At 38.3% G+C, this 19,858-nt stretch overlaps 1 protein-coding gene across 2 annotated transcripts; it reads right to left on the bottom strand.

Annotated features, from left to right (window-relative positions):
• Positions 1-1,247: 1,247 nt before the first annotated feature.
• On the bottom strand, positions 1,248-15,442 carry TMEM126A (transmembrane protein 126A). 2 transcript variants are annotated; one of them, XM_027848068.1, is made up of 5 exons: positions 15,330-15,442; positions 7,478-7,574; positions 4,690-4,883; positions 3,506-3,620; positions 1,248-2,980 (listed from the first exon to the last, which is right to left on the bottom strand). In XM_027848068.1, exons 2-5 carry the CDS (start codon positions 7,564-7,566, stop codon positions 2,803-2,805), a joined length of 576 nt encoding a protein of 191 aa, XP_027703869.1. In that variant the 5' UTR covers positions 7,567-7,574; positions 15,330-15,442; the 3' UTR covers positions 1,248-2,802. The 2 variants fall into 2 exon arrangements, with proteins under 2 accessions (XP_027703869.1, XP_027703870.1); XM_027848069.1 differs by lacking the exon at positions 7,478-7,574.
• Between the last annotated feature and the right edge of the window lie 4,416 nt (positions 15,443-19,858).

Here is a 19,858-nt window from a genome sequence, read left to right on the forward strand (position 1 = left end):
TTTATGCAAAACACTGACATAGTTCCTTCTGGTGGCCAGAGAGTTCTTTTTGACAGGATACTAGATAAAACACTGGTAATTAGGAGTTGTGAAGTTCACTGTGGAATAGAGGTCCCTGCTAACTTAATACTTTCTTGATATGTATTATAGAATTTTAGACCTACAGAACCTTAGAGATCTTGGGAACTGACTTAACTATGAATCAGTAATAAGAATTTTTAAAAAGCATTTCTTCCCAGGCCCACTGTGAATCTGAAGTTTGAGGAATCTTGAAAATTTGTCATATTTCAGGTCTCTTGTTTTTGTTTTCATGCCTTAAAGCATACTGATATGTACTTTAAAATAAGCAAAATGAATTCAGAAGATATTTAAGGATCCTTCAGTACTTTATAAGGAGAGCCATCATTATGACCATTAATTACTGACAATACTGTGAAAAAGAATTCTAGTTAGCTATATTTTGGATAAATTGGGTGTTGCTATTTATACATCTTTTTTTTCCCTTTGTTGTAATCTCTTAAATTGCTGCCACCTGTTGGATTTCTTTGAGTTGGAGTTTTTGTTTAACACTATAGCTTTTTTCCCCATTGGGAAGTATTTTTAAATCATTCATTATTAAGTTTGAGCAGATAGAGAACTAAGTATATGTAATTGACAAAACATTTTGTCCCTAATTGCCTTGCCAAAAATGACAACAAACATTTTGTGCTTTATTTTTAACTTAGATTTTTGTTGAATCTCTTGATAAACTGCAATGAAACCAATTGAATACATACTCTAGCCACTGGCTGTGTTTTGAAGAGTATAAGTTGTAAATTTCAGTTAAATCATTTGTGCTCTTATTAATGTTTTATCTAATTGAAGTGTGGAAATTATTGGTAGCCTTAAAGCAAAAAGACAGTTTCTACCAGGCTATGACACTTCTAAATACTGCATCTTTCCCTGGCTTTCAGAATTGAGTAACATTTGGGTTATGAAGTTAGCATATTATGGTAATTAAAGTATAATACAACTTGATCTTTTTTGTTGAGGCAGCAGTAGTAATTTTCATATCACTAATTGTAAAGTAATATGCTGTAAGAAACATTTGAGAACAAATTCTAGAAAATAGATGACCATTTAAGAAAATATGGGAAATTGTAAATATTTAATGTGTAAATTAAAAAAATTGAATACAATTCAAAATATTAAAGTTTTGAACCAACATTTACTTTATGTGAAACAAAAGAGAACAAACTTTTATGTAATTTAAATTGATGGAAACATTTATTGAGCACTGATTACATACAAGACCTCTGCTGGCACCATGAAGGGGAGATACAAATATGTGTAAGACATAAGACAGCAATATGTAGTAAAGGTTTTTAAAGAATTTGAATAGTTTTCAAGATAGTTTTAAATGATTTAACAGGTAGTTCTGCCAGTTTCATTCAGTTTGTCAATCATGGCTTTAGACTTTAAATAGTAATGTCTGTTTTGAGAAAACTGCTGGAAAAAAAAGGGGGGGAGCTTTAAAGATAAGATTCATGGATCCTTGATTTGACCTCAATGTCATGGGGGTGTTTGTTTAAAAAAAAAAAAAATAAAACTAAAAACCAATTGACTTTCAGTAATCTTTAAAAAAACAAAACTTTCCCTTTTTAAAAAAGGAAATTATTCTGCCTCCGTCTGACTTTTAGAAATTTATCCCTTTACTAGAGCTGCAATTTCTTTCTATTTGACTGGTTTTTAAATTTTTTTTCCAAATCCTGCCTTCTACACTGAGTAAGCAGGCACGGCAGCATCTTCTTGCTGTTAACTTCCTTAAAAATTTACATTAATGTTCTGTTTTATCAGCATTAGTACTGAAGAAAACTTGTGAAGTGTTTTATTTGAGCCTTATAATAACCCTATGAAATTACTATAGCTATCTCTGTTTTGCAATAGTAATAATATGCCAAAGGGCTAGAAAATTTAGTAACTCTGACCTTTAGTAGCAGGGTAGGGAATAGATGAGTTGTCCCTAGTAATGTGAATCTAATACTTTCATGTGTCATGCAGCTTTATTAAACAGAGTGAATAGGATGTAGTGCTATGAAAACTGGAGATTTGGGGAAATGTTATTTGAAAGATAGAATAGGTTTGTTATCTTGTATTCTAGAGAGAACAGAGAAATATGTAGGAAGCATATTTTGACTTTGTCTAACTTTATTAGAGCTCTCCAGAAAATTGTAATGGGCTGCCTTTCTGTGAGCTCCCCATGATTAAAGCATTCTTTTCAGGGTATCAAAGGTATTTGTATTTTTTTGCTTTGGTAGGGATATTAAAGCAGTTGGACCTCCCAGACCTCTTCCAACTCTTGAGGAAAAAACTGTTTTTTTACAAGCTTTAGAAACAATTTGAGTAGGTGAAAGGAGATGGATTTTGTAAGCGGTAAGAGTGGCTATGTAGTGTTTTCTTATACTTTTACTTTTCCAGGTTGAGAAATTAATGAGAAAACTGTATTAAACTTTTTGTTTTTTTAAAAAAAGGATAGTTCTTCACCTCTAATAATTTGGTAGCTTTCCTCCCTAAATTTAATGTTACCTGTATCAGTTATTTTTGAAAGGGACCACAGGTTTTAGTAACTGAGCCAACTTGTAGATAATTTGTTCAGCAGTAGTGTTTCCTGACTTTAGGCACTATTTTTGATGTGTTAGCTTCAGGTAATAGATGTAAAGTCACAGTAAGTTGCAATAAGTACAATTTTATTTGTATATTTGTTGGGTATTAGTATCTTATTTTTACATAATTTTAACCTTTTAGCTGTGCACTTGATTTATTTTAAGGTTCAGGTAATTCAAATGCTTTTATGAGTACTTCGTACTGTTTAGAACCAAGGTATGCTGCAAACATAGTCTGCAGCATTATAGGAAAGACCATTTTTCTAAAGACAGGTTGAGAGACTGTGATCCAGTAGGTCCAAATATTTCCTTTCTGTGGTAGTGGAGCCGAACTGTACCTAAAAAGAAAACGATGGTGTTGAATACATTTACAAAATTCTGGCAAATACATTAATTTTTGGGGGGATATAACTAAAGTCTTACTCTGATGACTCAGTTGGGTCCAAGTCCTATCAAAACCCTTCAAAGTGTGAGCATGACTTCAGTGACAGATTGGAGAGGTGTGGACCATAGAACTTAGAGGACTACAGTCCACAAATTGGTGAAAGTATCTTAAATGATTGTTGCATAAAAATTCTGATGATCTCTAGAACAGTGTCTGATCAACTAAATGATTCTCAAATTAATCTAACAGTTGCCCAACTGGGACCATTAGATGTACAGTTTTTCACAGATTGGCAGAATATTGAAGCCTTCTAAGAAAAAAGTAGCAAAGCCAGGTCCTCCCGAGTCTGAATTTGATGCTCATTTACTATATTGCCTTTCCCAAGTGAATGTTAATTTTGAATTAAGAATGAATTTTTTATCTAGTTTGATAGGGGAACTACCAATTGAAAAATATTGAAAGAATACAGCAAACATACCTGGCTGCCAGAGCACCATTTATTGGTATAGCCAAAACAACAGGATAGAAACCCCCGATTATGAGACCAACCATTCCACCTCTTATAACAGTACAGGCTTCACAGCTTAGATCACCTAGAAAATAAAACTATTTGTTTTCTGGAATGAGGAGTTCAAGACATCAGTCAGCTTCACTGTGCAAGGTATTGTGGTTGATGCTACTTCACTATCACCTGTGTTTCACAATTGCAATTTCAGTAGTTGGTTTAAACCATATTGGCATAAACCATATTATAAATTACGCAACTGGAATTTTTTGGAAGTTTTCGTCAGATAACAAAAATTAATGTTAATGCTTGTTATCAAGTTTTCAGTCAGAAGTAGAAGGGACGGCAAATAGTCCAGATAACAGCTTCTTCCCCTCCCTACCTTCTGCTGACATTTGAATGCTACTTCAAGATTCTGATCCTCTGATTCTATTAACCAGTCATTAATAGACCACTTTCAAGGGGGAAATGACTAATGTCAACTCATTCAAATTGTCTGTCTTACTGACTTTAGAGTTTCTAGTGTCATAAAATGAAGATCTAGTTGAATCCAGGAGGTTGAAGAGGGAATAGCCAATCCCAAGTGAAAAAGAGTTGCAATTTAAAATCCCATCCCTCAGATGCCAAATCAGGGCTTTCTTCACTTTAACTAGTTGTCCACTTATATAATTATCTTCATATATTTTAATTTACTAGTGGTCTTAAAGCTAATATTTTTTTGGAAGTGCAGTATTTTATGTAGCAAACTCAGGAGCTGGGACAGAGAGAGATAGGGACAGGCAGCTACTATGAAAGCACTTGCATTCAATAACATTGAACTTACGAGAGCAAATTGGTCTTATTTCATTGTAATTGTCTTCTGTATACTTCAAACACTAGCACTAAACATTAAAACGTGAGAAGAGCATGTACCCTACGTCAACTAGTAAATTTATCTGACACCCCAGATAGAAGAGGGAATGTTAAATTGTGACCGTAGCTTTTTACTATAAAGCATTAACTTTTAACTTGCAACCAAGTTGTCCTCTACGTTCAAAGAATCCGAGAACAATTTCAACGAAGTCTACAGAGCCTAATTTACAATCTATATTATACAAAATTACGGCAAATAAAAAAAATTAAAACAAAATTCTTGAAAATATTAAATTGTAATTTACCTGAACTCAAAGGTAAACTTACAACACTTCTGTAAGTTACGTAGGTTGACAAAAATGGGAGAACAGCCATTGGTAAAGCTGATGTTATGCGAGCATGTCTCACATTTAAGATGCGTCGGAAAAAACTGTTTGCTATTAAGCCACAAAAAGCTGCGTTTAGTCCAACATAAGCTGATCCAGTCATAAGTAAATTCCTAAGAAATAAGAGAAATAATTTTTGGAACTTTTTTTCATGCACTATTATTATCAACAGCTTGTATGTTTTGTAGAACTTAAACCTTTTGGAGGATATCTAAAAAAATCAGTCAGTGCAATTGCTATTTGTACTTTCCCTCCATTTCTTGGTCTTTAAGCCAGGTTTGTAATTCTCTAATGAAGCTAGATTTGAGAATATAACAGGGCTAGGAACTAGATACTGTGGACAGGCAGGCAAATATATTAATATGGCGTTTGTATTAAAGAAGACAGGGCTGCTACATAGTGCAGTGGATAGAGTGCTGGGCCTGAAGTCAGGAGGATGAATCTTCCTGAGTTCAAGTCTGGCCTTAGACACTTAACTAGTTGTGTGACTGAGTCTGAGTAACTGACTTTACCCTGTTTGCCTCAGTTTCCTAATCTGTAAAATGAGCTGGAAAAGGAAATGGCAAACGACTCCATTATCTTTGCCAAGAATACACCAAGTGGGGTCAAATAAAGAATCAGACATGACTGAAACTACTGAATGACAATTAATGAAGACAATTAGACTTGGGAACCCAAGTGTCATAAATAATACCCTTAAATGGAAAACAGATTTTACTTGGAGGAGTCATTTCACAAATAAGAACTGTCTAATAGTTCTAGTTAGAAACTAGGGTTGGCTTCTTTTCTGGGGGTTATCTTAAAAACCTAAAGAAATGTTTGTATAAAGCACAATTTTTCTATCAAACTGAGAATTATCAGAATATAGGCACTGGGAGATTTAAAAATATTTTAGTCAAACATTTCCTTCCCTCTCACTGTTTCCTCAACCCTTCCCCCCTCCCACTGGAGAAATGATGAACTCAACTTGTCCAAGAGTACAGAACTAATTAACAGCAAAATCTGCTTCTTCGCTTAGTGCTGTCACATCAGGGTGCCTATCATTGCTTTAGGCAACTGACTCTTCTAGCTTTGATTTCCGTGATAGCTCTGGAATGCTTAAGGCGGGTTCTGATTACAAATAGTTGATTCCTAGAGCACCGATGTTAACCTTTGCCATTCAGCCAAACGTGGGTTAAGAATTTAAGTGCTGCCCCTTTCCTGGCCTTCTTGAAGTCATATGCAATAAAACCTAGCCATAAGTATTTGGGGTTTTACTGTATTTCGTGGTTATAAATGCTACAACAGAGTCTAGAGTGGACCTCCCCACCCATTGTTCGTGTCTGCCGGTTTCATCAAATGGTTACTGTTTCTGTGGAAGATGATGGTCCAAGTTGTCCTCCATGAAGTCTTTGTTCAAAGGCTGAATATATTCTTTTCCCATTAATGCTTTTTGTATCTTTCATCTATGTTGCCTTTTCCTGCCTCTTGTCTATCTCAATAGATTACTAGGAATAAAGGAAATAGAAAAGAATTGGGCTTAGACAACTTTTTTTTTTTTTTGTGAGGCAGTCGGGGTTAAGTGACTTGCCCAAGATCACACAGCTAGAGGGCTTAGACAACATTAAAAGTTATTGGTAAACCTTTCTATGATATTTACATTTACTTAAGGATTAAAAGATGTGGTTTTATTGGGTTTTTGTATTCCTGTCATTGGGTAAAAAGTGTAACCCATCTAACCTTAGGTGATTCTTGTCCATGTTCTTTTATAAATCATGCATTTAATCTATCTGCCTACACATTGAATTCACCCTAATGTTTTGTGTAATACCCAAGTTGTCCATGTGTTATTCTTCTATGTGACCGACCTACTCCCTCTTCCAAATCCTCCATGACCATCTATGTTGCTTAGAAGAGGAAGATTGAGCCAGCTAAGATTATTTCTGCACAACTATACAAATGTATACATTTGTTAAAAAAACCTAACAAGAATGACTTATAACAGATACACATCTGTCTAGACTACATTAACGTGAAACACTAGGTTTCTTGGGTGATGTAGCTCATCATTGAACAATTATGCAAAGTTATGACAGATTTCGACTGTGTTGCCAACTATGATTCTTTTAAGTATCAGTTAGATTTGGGATGTGATAATGCAGAATTTTAAACAGTATATGATGAGCCCCTTATTCAACATGATGATACTAATCTTATGTAATCAGTTGAAATTTAATTTTATGTGAATGTTCCCAAAATAATACTGCTTGTTATATCACATGCATATTACTACCTCTAAAATTTTTACATAAACTGAAATCTTAGGATATAAAAGATTATTTAGAAAATATAAAACTGTTTATACAGCACCACATTGTATTAAAATTAAATTCATCTAAACACCTATGGTCTACTACTATGCAAGGAACTGAAGAAAAATAGAGCTCACCTGTGAAGCAATTTATTATACCAGAAAAAACAAACAAACCATAATATAGAAGGATACTGGCAAACTTAACCTGGCCAACAACTTTGAGTAGTCCCTCTAAAAACTGTTTCAGGTTAAATCAAAGTACCGTGTTCTTAACTTTATTGTATCTGATAGATAATGCTGCTAAGGTAAGTAGGAAGTTGATATTGTCTATATTCAAAACAGCTGTGAAAATGAAGATTCATCTGGTTGTAATATGTACATAGAAAGCATGCATATCAGATATGGTTATCTTACTGATCTGATTCTGGAAGTTGTGCCACTTTTCTGGCTATGATTTCATTGATTCTTAATCTTCTTTCTGTATTGTCTTGATTATGTTCCATCTTGAGGCCTTAAAGTGTAGAAATCACAAGGTTATTTCTCAGTAATTTCTAACTTAGGACACAAGTAAAACAAGTGTTCTTATAACTAAATGTCTGACTGAAAAATTTGCCCAGAATCAATTACGCTTTAAAGTTTTTCCTTTCAGAATCAAAAACCATAGAATGAATTGTCTTAGGACCTAGCCCTATAGCTAATAATAAATCTATAGTTTATAGGAGATAGCAAAACATCCTCAAATGGGAGTATAATTCAAGAAGTATTTGGTTGTTTTAAAATACTCCAAGTATTTATGACAAAAAGGGAAGAATAAACTGTTCATGAAATCTTAGAAACTTAGTTGGAAAGGATCTCAGCCAGCCATGTAGTCTAACCAATCTGTAAAGAGAGCTACTTACTATAATGCCTCCAGGTAAGCAGTATACACATGACTTATCAATTTGAGGGGCAAGATTTCCATCGATGGAGAACTCAACATCTTTGAAGGTAGCATATTCTACCTCATAACCTCTGGTATTCAGGAAAGATTTTGTTTTAACAAGCTGAAATTGGCCCCTGTGACTTTCAGCTATTGCTTCTTGTTTTGCCAATTAAGACTGAGTTGAATTCTTCTATGTGGCTGCCTTTCAGATTCTTGAAAACAGCTGTCTTGTGTACTCCTAAGTTCTTTCTCCTTTAGGCTAAACCTCTCCAGTTCCTTTAGCCAGTCATTATATTCCAGTCCTCTGGAACTGAATACTTGACATGTAGGCTGACCAAGATGGCCTGGCAGGACCATGTTCCCTTTCTCTGGATACTATGCTTTTAGTAATCAAATCTGAGGAGGTGCTAGCTTCTGGGGCATTATGGCATATTGGGGAGAGTGCTGGGATTGGAGTGGGAAAGACTTGGTTTCATTAGATACTTCCTTACTGTATGACTGGGGTAAGTCGTTTTCAGCCTCAGTTTCCTTATCTGAAAAATGGGGATAACTATGCCCCTTCTTAGATTTACTACGAGGATCAAATGAGATTTTATGTAAAGTTGTAGTGTAAATGTCAGTTCATCATTTGAGACTTTGTCAAATGCGCCTTGTGTTGAAATCCATGTATAATAGTATACTGTTAAAAATGGAAGTGAAGCATATTCTATATTTGATGAAACCATGCTGGCTATGGAAACTACCCCTTAATAATAATTTAAAAAACATTTTGCTTGAAATTGAATGCAAGCTCACCTAGCTTTCAAAGCAAATTGCACCTTCCCTTTTGGCCTAACTTGTACCAGTTGTGGATGTGAAAAGTGAATTTTTAGCAGTTGTTTCTTTAAACGTGCTTACATATAGGTATCATTTGATTCTTACAAAAACTGTCAGATTTGTAGTGTAAGTATTCCCTCCTTTTACAGATGAGAAAACCTTAAAGAAGGAGGATGAATGCCTCTAAAAATTTATAATAGCTGGCATCTACATACTGTATTAAGGCCTGCAAAAATGCTTTATAAACATCAAGACTCTGTGTAGGTGCTCTTATAATCCTCATTTTGCAGCTGAGGAAACTTGAGACTTTTTTTTTAAATCAAATTTGTTGGCAAGATTAATTGACTTGCCCAGGGTCACAGCTAGTAAATGTCTGAGGTAGAATTTGAATTCAGGCATGTCTGAGTCCCAATCCAAAGCTATCCACTGTGCCAGCTGGCTGCTTCATTTATACCATAAGGTGACAGCTGGGTAGATTCTAAGCCAAATGTCCTAAATCCATAGCTCTTTCCACAGTACTAGTACTTCAGTAGCAACTAGTATAATACTGACAGAAAATTGTATACTATCTGATGTCTGAACAAGAGCTGTAGACTGAAAGAAAGAGTTTTAAGTGATTCCTATGTACAAAAAGGACTGCTAACCATTAGGCTCACAAACAGAAAAGCAAAATAATCTCTGCTGTAAAACAAAGCAATTTTAATAAGGCCCCCACACGAGCCTGTACCCTATGTGATGTCTTGGTTCAGATGATGACTTGTTACCCTTTAGACCCAGAGGTAGCTAGGTGGCACAGGGGATCAGTGTTGGATTTAAAATCAGGAAGACCTGAGTTCAAATCCAACCTCAGAAACCACCAGTATTACCCATGGCAAGTCATTTAAGCTCTTCTAGCCTCAGTTTCCCCCTCTGCAAAATTGGCATCCACCTCAGAGTAAGGATAAAATGAGACTTTTTAAAGCACTTTGCAAATCTTAAAAGCACTATATAAATGTTAGCTGTTATTACTCTTTGTAATTTATATTTTGATCAGTGATTTGCAAATTGGTGGGTTTCCCCCCCAAGAATGAGGTACGAAAAGTCACCTTCCATCTCATGCTATTCCTTCCTTGTTTCACACATTATAGCTCCATTCCTCATCTTTATTTAAGAATTAAAAAGCAAGGAGTGATTCTCAGTACACTGCCCTCATTTTAAATGAATGAAGCTGCAATTCATGATCTTATTATCAAGTCCAGTGACTCCTACCAAATTGACAACCTCCCTGTCCTTTCCGTTGTATCTGATACTAATGGTTACCTTTTCCTATATACTCTCTTCACACAATATCAATCCCACATATCTATTCAGTTGGCAGTTCAACCTCTTCGACATCTCTTGCAGCTGTCCCCTCCCCATTCAAATGACAACTGACCTAGATCAGACCTTCATTGCCTTTCATCTGGTCTAATGCAACTCCCTTCTAATCAGTCTCTTCATCCTCCACAGAGCTGCCCAAGTAAAATTCCTCAAGCACTGGGTCTTGCCACATTGCTATCCTTGTTAAATAGAAGTTTATTGACCCTGGGAACAAAGAACTATTTGACATTTAAACCCTTCACAATTTGGCTGTAGCCTACCCCCCGCCCCGTTTTTTTTTTTTTCTTTTTGGTGAGGCAATGGGGGTTAAGTGACTTGCCTAGGGGGTCACAGCTAGTAAATGTCAAGTGTCTGTGGCCAGATTTGAATTCAGGTCCTCCTGACTCCAAGGCCGGATCGCAATCCACTTTGCCACCTAGCTGCCCCTCTAGCCTACCTTTTAAGATAATTACGCATTACTCCCCCTCGCCAGACTTCCTCTGCTCAGTCATTCCTCAAGGTTAACTAACTCCCACTGACTCTTACCCAATCCTAGTGATACCGAGCCTATGCAATAAACCACCTGCCTCCCTATCTCCTACATCCCTTTCTCTCATCCCCACCCACCTCAATCCTGTTCTGCCCCCAATGTCACTCCTATTTAGTAATTAACAAATATCCTTTTTTTTTATACCTCTTCCTCTTGTGGTCTTTCCATCTTCTGGTACTCAGAAAGCCTTAGCTTCCCATAGTTGATGTAGTATTTCTGGTTATCCTTTCTCTAACCAGTTAGTTATACCTTCTCTTATTCTCCTAATACAGGGGAAGAGTCATATACTCTCCTACCTCCTCCCTGTCAACACTTCCAGACTCTAATGGTGTTATTCAGCAACCTCTTGGAGGTTCACTCTTATTTTTCACCCATAACAGATAACTGGTAGCTGTTATTAGCAGTCTTCAGTACATTCTCCCTCTTTTCTCAATGAGTTCAGTCCCTGGCTCAGTCTCCCTTTCCACCCCAACTCTTGCCTTAATTAATATTGTCTACTATGTGCCAGGCACTGTGCTAAATGTGGGGGATACAAGAAAGGTAAAAGACAGTCCCTGCCTTACAATCTAATAGGAGAGAAAATATAAACAGATATGTACAAAGCAAGTTATAGACAGAGGATAAACAGGAAATAATTAACAGAGGGAAGGCAATAAGAGACTAAACACCCACAATGCTTCTTCAACACCCTTTCCTCCTAAGTAAATTCGTAGGTGGTCATACTATCACATCTGGGGCACAGAAGGGTCAAAAAAGAAGGAAAGTAAACAGATAAAAGAATAAAAATAAATTCAAAGAATTTGCAGTAGGGCAGGTAAACGAGAATGTCTGTGAGGGAAGCCTGTGGGAATATACTAGGATTAAATTAGTGTAAGCATAATGAAGCCCAGGGACACAGTGTTGTATTTAAAGGGGATTGGTATTTGTTGTTCATTTGTTTCAGTGGCGTCTAATTCTTCCTGACCCCACTTGGGGTTTCCTTGAGAAAAATACTGGAATGGTTTACATTTCCTTCTCTAGCTCGTTTTACAGATGAGGAAACTGAGGCAAACTGGAATTAAGTGACTTGCTAAGGGTCACATTGCTAGTAAGTGTCTAAGGCCAAATTTAAATTTAGTCTTCCTAACTCTAGGCCCAGCACATTATCCACTGTGCCACCTTTAAAGGTGGAGGGAGTAAAAATAAAAAAGGAAAAGAAAGCTAGCCATTTTATCTATCTTTACACATGGATAGATTAAAGAATATAATAAAACAAAACAATTGCAGGAGCAGTAAGAAAAACAATTCTTTTGGAATTACTTCTGCAATTACTGTAGAAGCAGTAAGAAACATCTAAAAAAATATAAAGTAACAGAATTTACATGGGAGCCTGGAATAAAATTGACTGGGTCTGATATTTCCAAAAAGAGGTGGCATTACAATCATACTCTTAAACAAAGTATAAATAAAAATTCACAAGTTTGAGAGAGAAGGAAACTATATTAAAGACCACAGATAATTTAATCTCATTATTCAATGCATATATACCAAATATACAGCATAAAGAAAAAGCTAACTAAATTGAAAACAGCAACACAAAAGTTGTAGGTGACTTTAATGTTGCTGTCAAAAATGGATAAATACAGAAACAGAAACTGAAAGGAAAATATGAAAATAGAATGTTAGAAAAGCTGGATTTGAAAGCCTTATGTTGTTTAAGGAATATATACATTTCTCAGGATTACAACATACCATTTACAAAAATTAAACATACTAAGGTACAGAGAAATTATACATGCAAAATGCATTAAATGTAAATGTAAAAATTTTAGATATATTCTTTATACATCATAATAAAATAAGAACTAAATGAAGGCTTAATAATGACATCCTGGAAAATAGGCTGATTGGAGAACAAGTCAAATAATAACTATGTTCACAAGAACAATAATGATGACATCAAAATTTTGGGGATGTAGCTAAAGCTTTGCTCAGGGAGGAAGTATTATCTCTGAAAACACAAAATACAAAAAGAGGATTAAAGGATGAAACTTTTAAAAACTAAAAAAAAAAATACAACTAGGAAATCTAAAATAAGCACATAAGACATGTTGAAAATTAGATAAAATTAGATAAAAAAGAGAAAAGAGAGAATGACCAAAATAAAAAATGAAAATGAATTTATGAAGAACAGTGACAAAATAAAATAATTCTCAAAGCACAGTCCCTGGAACGCTGGGTCCATCTGCAAAACCCTTTTAGCAGGTCAGTGGGGTCAAAGCTATTTTCAAAATAATATTAAGATATTTTAATTCCTAAAATGGTAAATACAGATATAACACATAAAAACAAAATCTCTTTGGAGAGTCTTCTATAATTTAAAGAGATGTCTCCATCAAGGTGCTGAGATTCTTTAAAATCTGGCCTGTTTGCATTAGTGATACAAATACTCAGATTCCTTAAGAGTCTGGCCAATATGGAGAATCTTTAATAAACCTTGTCTTTGGCTGAAAAAAAAAATTTTTTTAAGAGAGTAAAAGGCCCTGAGAGCAAAAAGTTTGAGAACCAAACTGAAACTTTGAAGGAAAATGATCATAAAAACGTAAAATATCTAAATTTTTAAAAAATAACCTTAAAGAGTACAATCCTCCTATGCTTCACTACCACATACCTGTTCTTCCCTCCATTTCTCAGTAATTTCTCAGGTCACTATCCCTGCTTTGACTTCACTATCCCTCCTGAGCAAACTCAACCCAATAATTAGGCATTTCAACTCTATACTGTGCTCTTAAATCTCTTTGCTGCCTTGTCTTATTGGGATTCTCCTGCCAAACCTCAGTCTTGGATTACTCCTAGCATTCCCCACCATTTATAGCCACAAGCTGATGAATGAAAAGTGGAGAAGCCCCAAAATTGTGCTGACTAAGCACATTACAGATTCTTGCTATCTGAGCTCAAATGGGCCATCACTGCAACAAGAGTTCTTTTTCATTCTTCTGATTCCCTATTTTACTCCAAACACAAACTAATCCAACTTTCTTCACTTCTCAATCCATGCTGGAAAGATTTGTCAAACTGAGGGAAAGGAAGAGTGATTAAGGGAAGATGTCAAGGAATTTTAAAATAAAGAGAATCTGAGAAAAGGAAGTCACATCCAGTGGCTTTGATTTTAAAGAAAAGTAAGAGGCAAGACTCTCAGTTTGGTGTCTCAGGCTCACAATATCAGAATTATCCCAAACTCATCATTCTCCCTAACCCCACGTTATCCTACCGGTTGCCAATCTTTCTGTTTCTCTCTTCACAAGATATCTCATATGTACTCCACTCTTTTCTACTCTCACAGCTACCATCTTTATTTAGGTTCTCACCACTTCTCACCTAGATAACTGCCAACAGCCTCCTAATTGGTCTCCAACCCTACATGCAGTCCATCCTACCTGCAGATGCACAAAGTGGTTTTCCTTAACTAAGAATCTGACCAGGTGACTCCTCTACCCAGTGAATTCCAGTGGCTTCCTATTGCTTCTAGAACAATACAAAAAAATCCCTCTGTTTAACTTTTAAAGCACTATACAGAGGGCTCCTATCCAGCTTCATTGGGCACTATTCCCTTTCCCACTCTGGAATCCTGTCAAACTGGCCTTCAAGCCTTGGCACCAGCCATCCCTCAAACCTGACTCTCCCTCCTTACCTCCATCTCATACAAACCCACCCTTCCTTTAAGATGCAGCTCAGAAACCATCTTCAGCATAAAGTCTTCCAGATCATCCCAACTGTTAGGGCCTTCCCTCCCAAGCCACCTTGCATATATTTGAATTTAACTTTATATTTATGCCGTATATATTTTTAAATGTACTTGTTCTGCCCACATCTCCCTTGAGAACGAAATAATAATAAAAGTTGGCATTTATATAGCACTTCACATTTTATTTCACTTGATGCAAGCTCACAGAGATTCGAGATTGTTTCATTCTTGGTACTTGCAGCCCCTTCTCCCGCACAGTGCCTGGCATATAGCGGGGCTTAATGGATTCCTGGTGACTAACTGAATGTTGATCATGAATCGTCATTGCATCATTGCATCATTGCAGGACTTGTGAAGAGCATAAGTGACAGACATATCACTACCAAGATCACTGTAACCCACTCTCATCATTCATGGGGAAGCACAGGTACATGAGCAAAGGCTGCGGAGACAGAAGGATCAAACAAGACAAAGCCTCGAAGAGTTTAAAATCCAGCAAGGGGTAAAACAAATGCACACTGAGCTAGAAGAGAAGTGCACATCAGAGGCCTCATCGGGAAAGACTTGGGGGAAGATGGCACCCGAGGAGGACTCCGAAAAAAGGAAAACATTTCACGGGGAAGGGGAAGGGGAGAAGAAGGTTGATTGCAGGTTGTATAAAAACCTCTGGGGAAGCCTGCTTCCGTCTGGGGAGAAGGGAAGGGAGAACCAGTTCAGAGAAAAGCCGGGGCCGCCCGAGGCCAGCCTGCCAGGCAGCAGCACTTTTCCTCGGACTCTGACCCGCCTTGGGCTCCCCGGGAGCTCTGTGATGTAGGGCAGGCCGGGCCCGCAGGGATGAAGGCGGCCGAGGCTGAGGGCAGACGGAGGCCGGGGCCGGGCAACGGCGCCACCTCCCTCGCCCAGGGCGCGCGAATACCTGGTGCTCCGATCCGGTCGTGAAGAAGCCGCGGAGCTGCCTCCACTGCTGCTCACACTCACTGCAACGTGGGCGGTCTTCCTCTGGGAGCCGCCATGTTTGCCCTTCACGTGACCTCCGCAAGCCGCGGGGCGCCTGCGCGCCGCGATGGCGCTGATTGGGCAGTCGCACTACCTGAAGACAATGACTCTTGCCCGCCTCGAGCTCTGGGCGCACGGATGGGAGAGCGTGCTGAACTGTAGAATGAGCGTAGCGACCCTTGTAAACCTGAAAAGCATGATAGAAAGGAAGCCAGGTGGCGCAGTGGAGAGCGCTGGGCCTGGAGTGGGCAGGACCTGAGCTCAGGTTCAAATGCAGGCTCGGATAGTTACTAGCTGTGTGACCTTGGGCAAGTTACTTAACGGCAGCTGCCTCAGTTTCCTCATCTGTGAAATGGGGAAATAATAGCACCTACCTCCCTTTGTTGTGAGGATCCAGTGAGATATATGTGTGAAATTATTACTGTTAGTGAGCCATGGCAAATGGAAAATTGTCCCTAGCCCCGAAAGTCAGTGTGTAGGGACAGGTCCTTATCATTGTCAGGCTTTACCTACAAATTGAATCATTTCCTAGTCCTACATTCCTTTTCCCCACCAAAACATTCAAGCTGCCAGATCTGCCTTATAATAATGACGTTTCTACTGTGCTTAAGAGTTATACAGGGGAAGGGGGCAGCTAGGTGCACAGTGGATAGAGCACCGGCCCTGGATTCAGGAGGAACTGAGTTCAAATCCAGCCTCAGACACATAACACTTACTAGCTCTGTGACCCTGGGCAAGTCACTTAACCCCAATTGCCTAAAAACAAAAACAACAACAAAAAAAGAAAACAAGGGTTATACAGGGGGCAGCTAAGTGGCCCAGTGGATAGAGCACAGGCCCTGGATTCAGGAGGACCTGAGTTCAAATGCAGCCTCAGACACATAACACTTATTAGCTGTGTGACCCTGGGCAAGTCACTTAACCCCATTGCCTAGCCAAAAAAAAAAATAAGAGTTACACAGCACTTTTCTCTCAAACTTCTTTGTGAGTAGTGAATGCTTTTTTTTTTTTTTTTTAAAACGAGGAAACTGGTTCAGGAAGCTTAAATGACCTTGCCTGAGTGACCTTACCCAGATAGAATGAGTCTCAGAGCTGGAATCTGCACCCAACTGTCCTGCCTCTAAGTCCCAGGTTCTTTCTAGCATATCACCAGTTTACCATACTGCCTCAAGAAGATGGAAAAACATAAGAGGAAACATCTTTAATGCATATAGAAAGTTAGAGATCTGAGAAACCAATGATGGGATCAGGATCTGGGTCCCAGAAAGGAAAAACCCTCGACTTTCCCACATGGCCAAATCTGGCATTCCCTGAGGCTGTAATCCCATCAACCTGTGTTTCATTGTGGCCCTCCCCCTGGCCCCATGCCACTTCTCCACTCTCCCTTGGCCATGCGGTCCATGTCCCTGGAATTCTATTACCTCATAGACTATTTGGCCACTCTTAGATCCCTCCCATAGTCTTTCTGTATATAAGGTCCATCTTGTCTCCATTAAGAGGCTTAGATTCTTATAATCTAGCCACTGCTTAGATTCTTATAATCTAGCCAATAGTTTACTAATGTTCAGACTCCTTAAGAGTCTGCCCAATATGATGGATGTTCTAATAAATCTTGTCTTTGGCTGGGAAAAGGCTTGGGTCGAATTCTTTTGGGCAGAACCCGTGTGTTGTTATTTTGGGGTCCCAGCACCCCTGAACCCCTAAACCACATCACCATCATTAACCCAATGAGGATTATCATTCCCATTTTTTAGATGAGGTGTGTCAAATGAAAACCTTGAGTGATTAGGTAATTAATAGGCAATTTATTAATTAGGCTAGCTGGCAATCAATAAATCGATGGCCAGTGGTTTCTTTCAGTAACCAAAGACACCAAGAGAGACCTTGAATTGCCTTAAACTCTTTCTGAAAGGACATCCCCTGACAAGTGAAAATCAACCCTGATTTGTGGACATTTAATGAGGAAGTGGGCCAAAAGTCTTCAACTCCTTCTCCTGAGAGAGTGGCTTTATCGCGAGACTCAGCATCTGGGCAGGAGAAGCCATTTCCATTGGGACTTCTGTGGTTAGTTTTCTCCTTCATGAACTGTTGCCCTAAACTCTACTGGAGGGGATCAACAACTGGGGGTTGTCCCACTAGGTAAAGGCTCACTCAAACTAGATTCTATTTATACTTTAAACAGACATTAGGTCTCGAAGTTGGGTGGAGTCCCTGTTTGCCTTAGTTTGTTCATCTATAAAATGAACCGGAGAAGGAAATGGTGAACCACCCCAGCATCTTTGCCAAAACCCCAAATGAGGTCACAAAGAGTCTGAAAACTACTGAACAGCAATGGGGACAGACTGTGGGTTGCAGGAGGGCAGGGATCCATGTCTTTCTTTATATCCCTATTGCTTAGGACAGTGTGTGGCACTTAATAGGAGCTTCATAAATGTCTATTGACTGTGTGATTCTACCTCACAAGGTTGTTGTGAAGAAAGCTTAAAGCACAATTACACACACACATGATCTATCATCATTGTCTCCTATCACTTGCTGTTTTCACAGACCTTTACCCTCCAATGATCAGACACCCTTTTACTGATTTTCTCTGTCCTGCTGCCTTTTGCACTGTCTGCCGGATCCCCCGATATAAGTGCCGTACTCTGTATTCTCTACTTTTTTTTAACTCATAAACTGAAAATGAGAATATACTATGAGTTTCAAAGATAGGCAGTATGATTTGGTGGAAAGATGTGTTTCAAGGTCTGGAGTTAGAGGACCCTGTCTCAGATTACAGCTCTATTTCTTACTCAGTACTTATGTTGATGAGGTTTAGGGGTATAGGGGCCCCAAAATACCGAGGGACAGGGTGGCATTGTCAGGAAAGAATTCACGGACTCAAATAGTCTTCCAGTCAGGTGGCAAAAAGTTTATTATAGCATTAATATGGCAGGCTGAGCTCCTTAAGGTATTCTGCAACCTAACTGGAATGATGCTAAAGCTTATGTAGAAAAAGTAGTGGATTATGTGCCAAATATGCTGATTAGGTAATTATATGCAACCTTAGTCACAGGCCTTATTTACTACAGGAAACTGGGGAGGAGTTTCTAAGGCGTGAATTTTTAGTCTGTTATGTCTATGACAAGATGGCTTTGGGAGTTGATGTCTATAACTTGACCTCTGAATCATACACGATAACTGTGGGAACCAGTACATGATAATTTTTGGTTGATACAAGATCGTCTCCTTCATACAAGGGCAATTCTACAGAGGTCATCTTGTTCTTGTAACAGGGAGAGATAGTGAGATAGTTTACCTCACTGGGCCCACTCCTGAGTTATTGCCAGAGATAGGGTCTTTAGGCTGGGAAGAAAACTGTCAGGGATAGTGTTTTGAGGCTAGGGAGAAATATGATCTTGGAATTGGGGTCTGAGTACAGGCACCCAAACACCCCATTCATGTGACCCTGGGCTAATTACTTCTTCGCCTTTCTAGGCTTCAGTCTCATCTGGAAGATTAGAGGGTTGGATTAGTTCATCTTTACAATCCCCTCCACCTATAAATCTATGATTCTATGATCCCTAATGGAAGGAAGGGAGAGTGACAAAAATACCAAGGACAGAATCTTGGAGATGATGTTTTTTATTTAGGTCAGGAATTCTTAATCTGGGATTCCTGAATGTTTGTTTGAAAATATTTTTATTCATGTCTTTTTTTTTTTTTTTTGCTGTCACCAAGGATTTTTTTTTTACTTCTCTCCCCCTCCCCCTCCCAGAGAGTTATCCCCATGTAACAGATATTTTTTAAAGAAAAAAAAAGGAAAAGTGGGGAAAAAAATCAGCATTTCTGATCAAGTCTGAAAATATATGCAATGTACAATACTTGTGGGCCTTCCATCTCTGCAAAGGATTGGGATGGGAGTGTCTTCTCATATCTCTTCTTTCAAGCCATGATTGTTCTTTATAATTTTATAATATTTACTTTTGATTTTTGGCGTAGTCCTGATGGGGTATGAGCCCAAGGTGAGACCTTTGCCCCTTACCCCAAAAAGAATTTGAGTCCCATCTGTCTAAGAGATTCTTCTTGAATTCTCCCACTTGATCAAAGAGGTCTCTGGCATTCCCCTGAGGCCATAATTCTATCAATTGGCCTTTCATTGTGGCTATGCCTAACGTTACCCTGGACCTAGCCTAGCCCTCCATTGTCTTACCTCCCTATGGCCCCAGGCCACTTCCCACTCTTAATCTTATCTAGGCTCCATTTTCCCCTGGCCACTTGGTCAGGGTCCCAGGAGTGCTATTACCTTGTAGACTACTTGGCCACTCCTAGATCCCTCCCACAATCTTTCTGTATATAAGGTCCATCTTGTCTCCATTAAGATGCTCAGATTTTTACAATCTAGCCAGTAGCTCACAGGTGCTCAGATTCCTTAAGTCTGGCCAATATGGTGTATCTTTAATAAAACTT

The sequence above is a fragment of the Vombatus ursinus genome, unplaced genomic scaffold, assembly GCF_900497805.2.
Source record: "Vombatus ursinus unplaced genomic scaffold, bare-nosed wombat genome assembly UNPS02005659.1, whole genome shotgun sequence".
NCBI classification, from domain to species: domain Eukaryota; kingdom Metazoa; phylum Chordata; class Mammalia; order Diprotodontia; family Vombatidae; genus Vombatus; species Vombatus ursinus.